This window comes from Tachyglossus aculeatus, chromosome 1, assembly GCF_015852505.1.
Source record: "Tachyglossus aculeatus isolate mTacAcu1 chromosome 1, mTacAcu1.pri, whole genome shotgun sequence".
Lineage (NCBI taxonomy): Eukaryota > Metazoa > Chordata > Mammalia > Monotremata > Tachyglossidae > Tachyglossus > Tachyglossus aculeatus.
Window position 1 is genome coordinate 21,076,612 of NC_052066.1, and position 13,088 is coordinate 21,089,699.

General features: G+C 46.7%; 1 protein-coding gene across 2 annotated transcripts in view; it reads left to right on the top strand.

Moving 5' to 3' along the window:
- The window catches only part of GLI2 (GLI family zinc finger 2), a 384,400-nt gene that overhangs the window by 332,898 nt on the left and 38,414 nt on the right, over nt 1-13,088 (top strand). Inside the window, exons 8-9 of one of the 2 annotated variants that reach the window (XM_038746220.1) lie at nt 2,829-2,951; nt 12,069-12,200. In XM_038746220.1, the coding sequence (XP_038602148.1) occupies nt 2,829-2,951; nt 12,069-12,200 (255 nt within the window). The remainder of the gene's footprint in view (nt 1-2,828; nt 2,952-12,068; nt 12,201-13,088) is intronic. The other variant, XM_038746211.1, reaches the window with a different exon arrangement.

Sequence of the window (13,088 nt, forward strand, 5' to 3'; positions counted from 1 at the left end):
CCGTCAAAAAATAAATATAATCACCATTTATGGACTGTATTGTACTCTCCCAAGCATTTAGTACGGTGGGCTTCATGTTGTGAGCACTCAATAAATACCACTGATGATGATATTGATTGATGATGATGGATCTGGTTAAGTAACTGCCAATCCTTTTACATTCAGGGTGCCTGGCAGAAATCTTGGCATGATCCAAACTCCCTGTGTAATCCAGAAGGAAATAAATATCATGTCCCGTCACGTGGGAAGTAGTTGATTAGGCAAAAGGAGTTCCATGAGGTTAGCTCAAATAGCACTAACTCCCTGACAGCTTCTAGTTCTGTTGGAAAGAGTATTCTGGCTGCATTGGCATGACTGCATATTTCCTCCTTGGCCAAGTTTAGTCCCTAACGGCGTCCCGTGCAGGCAGGCTACATATTGGTTTTAGCTACCAGGAGGAGCAAGGTGGGAAAATGGACCGGCAGTCTTGTCATTGGCCTTAAGGAGTTTTAATGGTCCCAACTGAAGTTGAAGATTTGACTGATGGGCTATGTCTCTCCTCAAAGTCAGAGCAGCCATCCAAGGGGCCCTGGGAACCACCAGCCTGGAGCCTTTGTGGCTGAGGGACATTTCAGGAATGGGAGAGATGCTTGGAAGGAGATGGCTGAAATGGAGGCTCGTGGCCTCAGGGGTTCTAGTCCTGGCTCCACCACTTTTCTGCTGTGTGACCTTGGGCAAATCATTTCTGTCTGAGTTGTCTGTATCCCCACTTCTAGACTGTAAGCCCGGTATGGGCAGGGATTGTCTGTATTGCTGAATTGTACTTTTCAAGTGCTTAGTACAGTGCCCTGCACACAGTAAGTGCTCAATAAATATGATTGAATGAATGAATGAATAAAATAAGGATTGAGACTGGAAGCCCCACGTGGGACAGGGACTGAGCCTGGCACATAGAAAGCACTTAAAATTATTATTATTATTATATATATATAATATAATTAATAGTAATAGTAGTATTATAATTGATTATTATTATCATTCCTCTATAACTTAATGATTGTCAGTTATCAGCCCGAGCTCAATTTTTAAAACGTAGAACTGGGAGCTCCTGCCCCAGGCCAAAGTTGCCACATTTAGAAATTCGGAACATAGCAAGGGTAAGTTTCTTCCACATGGGAGAAAGGATAAGAGATGAGGCTGGATTCCTACTGCCTTTGCTCAGATCATCAAAACTGACCTCCTTGAAGTCTCCCGAGTGGCCAGAAGCAGTTTGGATCTGTCCCCTGTCCAGTCATCTGGCAATTGAACTTGGGCTGTCCTGTGGGGAGAGCCCAAGCAGACCTCTTTTCCAGGATCCCTTCAAAGGGAAGCAGCGTAGCGCAGTGGACAGAACAGGGTTGTGAGAGTCAGAAGGACCCGAGTATGAATCCTGACTCTACCGCTTGTCTGCTTGGTGCCTTTGGGAAAGCACCTTAACTTCTCTGGGCCTCAGTTACCTCATCTGTAAAAGGGGGATAAAGACCGAGCCCCACGTGGGACATGGACTATGTCCAACCTGATTATCTTGTATCTATCCCAGGGCTTAGTAGAGTGCCTGGCACCTTTTAAGCACTTAACAAATACCCTAAAAGAAAAAGGTACAGAAGAAAGCACCTATGGAACACAGAAGCACAAAGCTGAAGATGTCTCCTTCCCAATTGATCCAGGTTCCCGGTGGCAGAGGGTCACCTCATCCCGGAGGCAAGAAGACCTCCTGGGACACCTGCTGGCATTGGAATAAGAGTTGAGGGCCAAAGTGCCATATCGGTCCAGCAACTAAGTGGATTTTCACCTTTAAACTTTCATCTCTCACTCCCCCACACGCGGCATACTAGATAGCCTGGGAGTCAGAAGGACCTGAGTTCTAATCCTGGCTCCACCACTGGTTGGCTGTATGACCTTGGTCAATTCACTTGGCTTCTCTGTGCCTCATTTGTAAAATGGGGATTGCGACTGTGAACCCCATGTGGGACAGGGACTGTGTCCAACTTGATTACCTTTATCCACCCCAGTGTTTAGAACAGTGCTTGGCACATAGTGAGCACTTAACAAATACCATTATTATTATTATTATTTTCTGTGCCTCAGTTAGCAGCGTCAGGAGAAGCAGCGTGGCTCAGTGGAAAGAGCCCAGGCTTTGGAGTCAGAGGTCATGGGTTCAAATCCCAGTTCCGCCGATTGTCAGCTGTGTGACTTTGGGCAAGTCACTTCACTTCTCTGTGCCTCAGTTCCCTCATCTGTAAAATGGGGGTTAAGACGGTGAGCCCCCCATGGGACAACCTGATCACCTTGTAACCTCCCCAGTGCTTAGAACAGTGCTTTGCACATAGTAAGTGCTTAATAAATGCCATTATTATTATTATTATTATTATTAACTCATTTGTAAAATGGGGAATGAGACTGTGAACCACATGTGGGACTGTGTCTAACCTGATTTGCTTGTATTCACCCGAGCACATAATCCCACAGGGGATTAAGAGGGTGAGCCCCATGTGGGACTCTTAGTGCAGTGCCTGGCACAAAGTAAGTGCTTCACAAATACCACAATTATACAAATACCAGAATTATTATTACTATAATCATTATCACTGTCCTCCCTGCCCCCTACCCCCATCCCAAGGTGATCTGTGGCCCTGGGAAGAGACAAAACACTTGTCCCCCTCCCCGCCTATCTGCCTCTCCATCCCCAAGCCTCCATCCATCCCCTCTTGTGCCTGCTGCGAGAGCCTACTGCAGCCAGACGGTCTCTTGTTGGGTGGCCCGAGCCTTCTTGCCACACCCTGACACCGCTTCTCCTCTAATTTCCCCAGAAGAAGCAGAACAGCGAGGCAGCGGTGAGCAGCACAGTCAATCCCGTAATTAACAAGCGCAGCAAGGTCAAGACTGAATCCGAGGGTCTGAGGCCAGCATCCCCACCCATGCAGGTAACCCCCGCGCCCAGACCCCGCGGGCCCGGTCCCGGATGGGCAGCGCGGTGATAGGTGCTTGGCAGTGCCAGGTGGCTCTGGGACCACGTCCTCCTGGGCATGTTTGCTCTGGGTCTCTCAGCCACCGGTGACAACGAGGACCCCCGTTCCGGGAAAGATATGTTGCCCCTCAGCAGAGACCCCCGTCCACCCCCTCAGCGAGGAAAACTCTGCCTCCTGGATTGTGGTGGAAGAGGTAGGCCAGGGCCAGACCGGGAATACCAGCAACATTAAAAGTGACACTCACCTCTGTGAGGCTGCCAGGCAGCGGGTCACAAGGCTTGGGGCAGATATCGATCACGAGAAGAACGATAACAATAATTATGGTCTGATTAAGTTCTTACTGTGTGCTGAGTACTGTTCTAAGCACCGGGGTAGATACAAGCTAAGCACGTTGGACACAGTCCCTTTCCCACATAGGGCTCACCCTCTTAATCCCCATTTTACAGATAAGGAAACTGAGGCCCGGAGAAGTGAAGTGATTTGTCCAAGGTCACACAGCAGACACGTGGCAGAGCCAAGATTAGAGCCCAGACCCTTGCAACTCCCAGACCTGTGATCTATCCACTAAGCCATGCTGCTCAGAAGCAGGCAGGGAAGTTCCCCAGCCCTCACGGAAAGAATTCCCGGCTCCGTGAGGCATAGCCTGTCCCTCCATCCTTTTAAGGCAGCGGCAGCATGCTGGATGCCTCAAAGGGCCGGCACGCTCTGGGTTCCGTAGCTGCCAACCATTTAACGGCCGGTGGGGCCAGTCTGACCGTCCTTTATCACGCCGCGAAACTCTCACGCGGGCTCTGGGCCCTTCGTTTAAATGAAATATTAGGCCGTGCTCCTGTCAGGCGAACAGAGGAGTCGATGACAAATTCCTCTTCCGGCTCCAGTTCAGAAGCAGTTTTTAGCATGATGCATGGGGACGCCTGCCTGGCCAGGCATCTGGGGGGCTGGGGAAATTGATGAAGATAGCAAATCGGGGCAAGATAAACATGCTGTAGTCAGCGTTATTAGGGCAGAGAGCCAGGCTGTCTGTGCTTCGATGCTAAGAGCACGGCATCAGAGAGCCGGGAAGCACGCAACTAGAAAAATGGAACCACCCGGCCCCGCCTGTCCCATGATCCCCCCTAGCCCGCCACTAAATCAAAGTGAGGTAGAGAAGAAATATCCCGACTCATCAAATTCTGGCAACCTCAATGGCCTGGCTCAGAAAGGAACTATCTGGGGCCGCTCTCAAATAACTGGTCACTGGATTTTCCAGGGACCTGTTGAGTCTGGGACTGACTATTATATCCATCCTCCATCCTCCCAGCAGGACGGTTCTCTGAGCCATCCTATATAGGTGAGCAGTTGTCCCATTTTAAAGAGCTCAAAGGAGTGAGATTCTTCCCCCTCCCTGATTCTCTCCACCGTTTTTGCTCTGTGAGGGATCTTTTGGGTAACAGAGAAACAGTGTGGTCTAATGGAGATATCAAGGGCCTGGGAATCAGAAGGACCTGGGTTCTAATCATCGCTCCGCTACTTGTCCACCTTGGGCAAGTCACTTCACTTCTCTGGGTCTCAGTTCACTCCTCTGTAAAATGGGGATGAAGACTGTGAGTCCCATTTGGGACATGGACTATGTCCAACCTGATTACCATGTATCTCAGTTCCCTCGTCTGTAAAATGGGGATGAAGACTGTGAGTCCCCCATGGGACAACCTGATCTTCTTGTAACCTCCCCAGTACTTACTATGTGCAAAGCACTGTTCATGGTGGCCAGTTAATTCTTAAAGAAGCAAGTATTGGATTATCTTCCAACACATAGCTGGTTGTCCCACGGAGGGCTCACAGTCTTCATCCCCATTTTACAGATGAGGGAACTGAGGCCCAGAGAAGTTGTGACTTGCCCAAAGTCACACAGCTGACAATTGGCAGAGCCAGGATTTGAACCCATGACCCCTGACTCCAAAGCCAGTGCTGTTTCTGTAAGCTTGTTGTGGGCAGGGAACGTATCTGTTTATTATGTTGTACTCTGCACGCACTTAGAGCTCAATAAATATGATTGAATGAATGAATATCTACCCAGTGCTTAGAAGAGTATCTGGCACATCGTAAGAGCATAACAAATTCCACAAAAATAAACCAAGAAGAGGTCATCATTTGCTGCCATTTTCTCCCAGTGCTTCCGAAAAACTGGATCAATTCCAAAGGGCTCGCGACTTGGGAACCAGCTGGGTTGCCTCTTCTACCAGGAGGCTTTTCTGCCTCCTGGTCTCTGGCAGTCACCCAATCAAAAAACAGCGGGAAGCCACGCACCTGCAGCGTGGGAGAGCTTGAACCCATTTTTCCCTTTTGCTCCTTGGCGGGTGAACCTTTGGAGCGAGCGAACTCTGGGGAAATCAGATCCTGGGTGGTCAAATACTTTGCTCTCCGTCTCTGATTGAGGCATGTTGGAATCGGTGGGAGTAATGGACTTAACCTCATCAAGGAGGGCAGGCTGCCTAAACGTCCGCCAGCTCTGCCCCAAAGAGGCTGTCCCAGAGAACAGACCTTTTCTAGTGGATTTTAAAAATGATTTGAAGCTGAAATCTAGCCTCTGTTAAGACAGCTCTTTGAGAACAGTGACCATCCTCTATGAGCCGGGTCTGGCTGTCTTCCCCAAATGTGGAGAAAAAAAGTAAACAGGCAGCTACACTGCAGCAGCAACTCAACTGCTTCAGTTCTGAGGGGGAACTATTATTATTATTAAGTGCCGTCGAGTCATTTCCATTCATAGTGACTCCCTGGATATACTTTCTCCAGAATGTCCTGTCCTCTGCCGTAATCCACAACTTTTCTAATGGTTCTTCCGTTACAGTCATGGTCTTTATCCATCTAGTGGCTGGTCTGCCTCTTCCACATTTTCCCTGGACTTTTCCTAGCGTTAGTCTCGTCTCCAGAGAATTAGTCCTCCTGATTACGTGTCCAAAATATCCTAATCTAAGTCAAGTCATTTGGCCTTCCAAAGACAGATTTGGTTTAATTTGCTCCAAAATCCATTGGTTTGTTGTTTGGGCAGTCCACAGTATTAGCAAAATCCTTCTCCAACACCACATTTCTAAAGAGGGGTAACTAGAGAGCCAAAAAAAGCCTCTCACCTAAACTCTATCCTCAGGTTCAGTTATGGCTGAAAGGGGCCCAGGAGCAGTAGTGCTTTTGCTGGGCAATCCACATGATCATGCTTAATCCCTGAAGACACCTCTATTTATTTGTTTTTATGGTATGCGTTAAGTGTTTACTATGTGCCAGGCACTGTACAAAGCCCTGGGTTAGGTACCAGCTACTCAGTTGGACCCAGTTTATGTCCCACATGGGCTCACAGTCTCAATCCCCAATTTACAGATGAGGTAACTGAGGCACAGAGAAGTGAAATGACTTGCCTAGGGTCACACAGCAGACATGTGGCAGAACTGGTCTTAGAACCCAGGTCCTTCTGACCCAGGTCCTTCCTCAGTCTCCAGCACTTATGTACATATCCACATTTCATTTATTTGTAATATCTGTCTCCCTCTCTAGACTGTAACCTTGACAGCAGAGAACGTGTCTACCAACTCTATTATATTTTACTCTCCCAAGCGCTTAGTATAGTGTTCTGCACAAAGTAAGCCCTCAGTAAATATGATTGATTGACTAAAGCTTCCCCAGGAGTAAAATGCAGTTTCATGGTCCCCAGTTAATTCCTAAAGAAGCAAGTATTGGATTATCTCCCAACACTTAGCTGGTGCCGATTCGGGCCTGACATATTTAATTCCTTTCTTTTTTCCCCGAATGAGGCCAACCCTGTGATCTTTCCATCTCTCAGGGCTCTCCTGATTCAATCTCCTGTTATATAGTATGGAGTTGGAGAGTATGCCAGAGGGGATCTTCCCAGAGAGAAGGATGAAGAGGGTCTATCGCTCCACTTCATATGTGATGTGCTGGCATTTCTTGCTCTTTCGCTACTTAAAAGCCTTTATGTCTCACTTCAATGTCCACATTTCCACCTCCAGAAAGCTGCCTGGATTATTTTTCTTTTCTAACTGGAATTGACTGGCATTTCTCAGTTTTGCGTGCCGCGTAGATTTCATTAGCAATCTGTTGACACCCTTGTCAGGAGGGGGTGAAATTAGAACAGCCCCATTACTGACTCCTGGGTTCCCTCACTAAACACCTCTTGAACCCATTCATCATTATTCTGGAGTTGTGGTCTCAGCCAGAGTCCTGCCTATGTGCCTGTCTTCTTATCTTTAAATCAAATTAAATTTAATTTGTAAGAAAAATGTTGTGGGTCTTTGTATCACGAGTTCTCCTAAGCTACAAAAATATACTGTCGCCCACATTGTTTCTTGTAATCATGATGGAAAGAGCTATCAAGTTTACCCAGCCTGATTTTATTTGATGAGAACATATGCTCCTTATTCTCCATTATTCTTTTCCTTTGATGCAAGCAGAATTTGAAGATGGACTAAAGAATTAGATCAATTAATGTTAAGTAATCCCCATCGTGATGCCTCCTTCCTTTTTGAGAAACTCAACACTGCCTTCCCTCTTTTGTTCCCAGTATTTCCACCTACCCCTACTCCTCATTTTTTTGTTTTTGGATGGCACTTTTTAAGTGTTCACTGTGTGCCAGGCACCATACTAAGTTCTGGGAAAGACATAAGCTGATCAGGTCGGACTCAGTCCCTGTCCCACATGGTGCTCACAGTCTAATTAAGAGGGAGTAGGATTTAATCCCCATTTTACGGATGAGGTATTCGAGATATACGTAAACTTTTCTGGGCCCCGGATACCCCATTTTACAGATGAGGTACCCGAGGCCCAGAAAAGTTTAGTGACTTGCCCAGAGTCACACAGCAAGCAATTGGCAGCGCTGGGTTTAGAACCCAGGTCCTCTCACCCCTGGGCTGGTGCTCTTTGCTCTAGGCCATTCTGCTTCCCCATTGATTTTACCCTTTGTATATAATAAAGATGGTATTTGTTAAGCGCTATGTGCCAAGCACAGTTGTAAGTACTGGGAAAGATACAAGGTTATCAAGTTGTCCCACATGGGGCTCACAGTCTTAATCCCCATTTGCCTGCTGTGTGACCTTGAGCAAGTCACTTAACTTCTCAGAGCCTCAGTTACCTCATCTGTAAAATGGGGATTAAGACCGTGAGCCCCACGTGGGACAACCTGATCACCTTGTATCCCCCCAGTGCTTAGAACAGTGCTTTACACATAGTAAGGTCTTAACAAATGCCATCAAAAAAAAGGATGAGGTAACTGAGGCACAGAGAAGTGAAATGACTTGCCCAAGGTCATATAGCTTACAAGTGTAGTCGGGATTAGAACTCATGACTTCTGACTCCCAAGCCATGCTCTTTCCACTGAGCCACATTGCTTCTCCCCCTTCTAGACTGTGAGCCCGCTGTTGGGGAGGGACTGTCTCTATGTGTTGCCGACTTGTACTTCCCAAGCGCTTAGTACAGTGCTCTGCACACAGTAAGCGCTCAATAAATACGATTGATTGATTGATTGATTTGAGGCTCAAAACTGCCCTCACTGCAGGAAGAGTTGGGCTACCTGCAACTCCCCCATCCCTCCCCTAGTGATTCTTCCTTTCCAGCATTATTCTTGTTTTTTGTTTGTTTTTTAGTGGTATTGTTAAGTGCTTACTATGCGTCAAACACTGTTCTGAGTAGCGGGGTAGGTACATGTTAATTAGGTCAGTCACAGTCCTCATCCTGCCTGGGACTCACTATCTAAACAGGAGGGAAAAACGGTATTTCCTCCATATTTTACATTTGAGGAAACTGAGGCACAGAGAAGTAAAATGACTTGCCCAAGGTCACACGGCAATCAATTCATTCATTCATTCAATCGTATTTATTGAGCACTTACTGTGTGCAGAGCACTGTACTAAGCTCTTGGGAAGTACAAGTTGGCAACATCTAGCGACGGTCCCTACCCATCAGCAGGCTCACAGTCTAGAAAGGGGAGACAGACAACAGAATAAAACATGGGGACAGGTGTCAAGTCATCAGAATAAATAGAAGTAAAGCTAGATGCACATCATTAACAAAATAAATAGAATAGTGAATATGTACAAGTAAAATAGAGTAATGAATCTGTACAAACATATCTACAGGTGCAGTGGGGAGGGGAAGGAGGTAGGGTGGGGGGGATGGGGAGGAGGAGAGGAAAAGTTCTATTACTACTACTGTGTTTGACCCAATTTGCTTGCATCCACTCCAGCACTTAGAGTAGTGCCTGGCACATTCATTCATTCATTCATTCAATCGTATTTATTGAATGCTTACTGTGTGCAGAGCACTGTACTAAGCGCTTGGGAAGTACAAGTTGGCAACATGTAGAGACAGTCCCTACCTAACAGTGGGCTCACAGTCTAGAAGGGGGAGACAGAGAACAAAACAAAACATATTAACAAAATAAAATAAATAGAATAAATATGTACAAATAAAATAAATAGAGTAATAAATACGTACAAACATATATACATATATACAGGTGCTGTGGGGAGGGGAAGGAGGTAAGGCAGGGGGGATAGGGAGAAGGGGGAGAGGGAGGAGGGGGCTCAGTCTGGGAAGGCCTCCTGGAGGAGGTGAGCTCTCAGTAGGGCTTTGAAGGGAGGAAGAGAGCGAGCTTGGCGGATGTGCGGAGGGAGGGCATTCCAGGCCAGGGGGATGACGTGGGCCGGGGGTTGACGGCGGGACAAACGAGAACGAGGCCTAACAGTGAGGAGATTAGTGGCAGAGGAGCAGAGGGTGTGGGCTGGGCTGGAGAAGGAGAGAAAGGAGGTGAGGTAGGAGGGGGCGAGGGGATGGACAGCCTTGAAGCTGAGGGTGAGGAGTTTTTGCCTGATGGTAAGCGATAATGAATACCTTGGCAGAGCCACTGTTAGAACTCAGGTCATCTGACTCCCATGCCTGGGCTCTTTCCACTAGGTCATACTGCTTATTTTTCGCTCCCAAATGCTGAGTAAAGGCCTTTCAAAGCATGAGTAAGCACTCACTAAATCCCATCAATCAGTTAACAGCATTTATTGAGCAACTGCTGAGCACTGTTCTAATAACTTGGATGAGTCAGCAGTAGAACCTGGATTTGCACTTGGAAACTCACCATTTTTTGATCCCACCCTCAGTCCCACAGCCTTGATGTGCATTTCCAAAATTTATTTACTTATAGTGACATCTGTCTCCTCTTCTAGACTGTAAACTTACTTTGGGCAGGGACTGTGTCTACCAACTTTGTTATATTGTACTCTTCCAAGCAATCAATCAATCGTATTTATTGAGCGCTTACTGTGTGCAGAGCACTGTCCTAAGTGCTTGGCACTTAGGACAGTGCTCTGCACACAGTAAGCGCTCAATAAATATGGCTGATTGACTGACAGCAAGATTACCACTTCCCTATGCTAATGCAGTTTACAGTTTTATAGAGTGGACTGTGAGACAAATGTTATTTACAAGGTAAATTCATAATGGTGGTAATATTCATAATACCATCTTGCTTTTATAGTGCTTTTTTATTTTCCGAAGCACTCAATCATCACTTATCTCAGTTTATCATCACAGCATCCCTGTGAGGTAGGGATTGACAGATAATCTGATCCTCCTTTTTACGAATGAGGAAATAAAAACCCAAAGAGGTTCAAGAGATTTGCCCAATACACAGAGCAGGCCTGGTACAGAGCCAAAACTAGCAGCAATCTTGTTCTTTCTCCACTACACCACACTCTCTGGATGTGCCACATAGGGATGCTAGGCTCCTGACTATCAGGAGGGATGTCTATTCAGTTGTCCCCCACTCAACCACTGCTCTCATGGATTCGTATGGCAGTCCACTTTCCCAAGAACGATAATGAGAGCCAAGCTCAGCCATTTTAAATGGTTCCGTGAAGTCTTTTTCAACAGTTCTGCCAAAGGTGAAGAATGTATTTATTTTGGAACTACTGACCAGTGTAGTCTCAGAGTTACCATATTATGTCTTCCCCATCGTCCTAGGAGCAATTTCTAATACTGACCTCACTGTCTGAAGGATCCAATTTCCTTTCTCCTTTTTTTCCCCCTCTTTTAAAAGGGAATTTGTCAGTGGGGTCCCTTCTAGGGTCTCAGGCAGTCACAGGCTCCCTTTCATTTTTTCTAGCAGCCCAAAGTCCAGAGCAGTTTGTAATGTCTATAGATTCAGGTTTCCCCAAGTTTGCGATACACTGGGCAAGGTTCTTAATCTCTTTGTCCCTGGTTTTGTCCATTTTTATCCCAAGTCATTGCTCCCTGCCCTCGCCTAAGTAAGGAAATCACCAAATATCTGTGTTCATTTAAAATGTGTTACAATGAATCACATTATTTTCAGAAACTCTGGAGAATTATGGTGATTTCAACACTAACACTGAGGATGTTTGCTGCTGCTCTTCAAAGCACTTCACAGTGACAATGTAGAATACGCTGTCATATTTTTGACTTTTTGCAAATAATTTGATTACTTTGGCCCCAGAATAAACAGTTCATGTGCCTCCCATTTTCCCTAAAGGAGAAATTATGGAAATTCTTGGAAAACTGCGTCTTCGAGTGCAAAGAGATTCTGGCAAGCCCCCAGAGCCTGTTTACCAATACCCTTCCCACTCCTCATAATAATAATAATAATAATAATTTTGGTATTTGTTAAGCACTTCCTATGTACCAAGCACTAAGTGCTGGGGTAGATACAAGCAAATCTGGTTGTACACAGTCCCCGTCCCACATGGGGCTCACGATCTTAATACCCATTTTACGGATGAGGTAACTGAGTCACTGAGAAGTTAAGTGACTTGTCCAAGGTTACACATAGAACCAGTGGCGGAGTTGGAATTAGAACCCAGGTCCATTTGACTCCCAAGCCAGGGATCCATCCATTAGGCCCAACTGTTTCCAGCCACCCCTTTTCCATAGACCAAATACCATTTGGTTGTTCACACTAGTTGCATTCTGCAGATGAAGGGGATTTGAGCCCATCTTGCCCACGTCATGCTGACCTGTCATTTGGGCAAGATTGGAGTGTTGTGGTCAAAAGGTATTGCCTCCTACAGACAGTTTTTTATTCCAACCCTTCAGGAGCACCTGACAGACCTCAAAGAGGATTTGGATAAAGATGAATGTAAACAGGAGCCGGAAGTTATTTATGAGACCAACTGCCACTGGGAAGGCTGCGCCAAGGAGTACGACACGCAGGATCAACTCGTCCATGTAAGTAACGGCGGGAAGAGAGGGCTGCCCCAGGTCAACTTAGGAGACAGTTGCTCTCTCCTTCCGATGAGAAATTCCCAATGCTTCACCCAGGAAACCACTAACTGTGCATGTTGATGGGCCAGAGATCCTGAGATGCCAGGGCAGGTCTTTTCAATGCATTCATTTGGTTGTATTTATTAAGTGCTTACTGTGTGCAAAGCACTGTACTGGGCACTTGGGAGAGTACACTATAACATTAAAGAGACAGTTTCCCTGTCCACATTGAGTTGCAAATAGTCATGGTTGGTGTACTATTCTTTATTGCTGTTTGCAGCCCTCTTTAATAACACTGCAGTTCCTGGATCTCTCTCTTTCTCTCTCTCTCTCTCTCTCTCTCTCTCTCTCCCTCTCTCTGTGTGTATATACATACCATGACTGTAATCACTGTGCAGTGCAAATGTGAAGCATCCTATTCTCATTGCAGGTGCACTTTCAACATGAGGCTGGACATCAATATCCTGTCTGATGTTTTTTCCACCAGCTCTCTGCTTCTTGTCTCTTGTCAAAAATCTCCAGTGGCTACCAGTCAATCTGCGCATCAGGCAGAAACTCCTCACCCTGGGCTTCAAGGCTGTCCATCACCTCGTCCCCTCCTACCTCACCTCCCTTCTCTCCTTCTACAGCCCACCCCGCACCCTCCGCTCCTCTGCCGCTAATCTCCTCACCGTACCTCGTTCTCGCCTGTCCCGCCATCGACCCCCGGCACACGTCATCCCCCGGGCCTGGAATGCCCTCCCTCTGCCCATCTGCCAAGCTAGCTCTCTTCCTCCCTTCAAGGCCCTACTGAGAGCTCACCTCCTCCAGGAGGCCTTCCCAGACTAAGCCCCTTCCTTCCTCTCCCCTTCG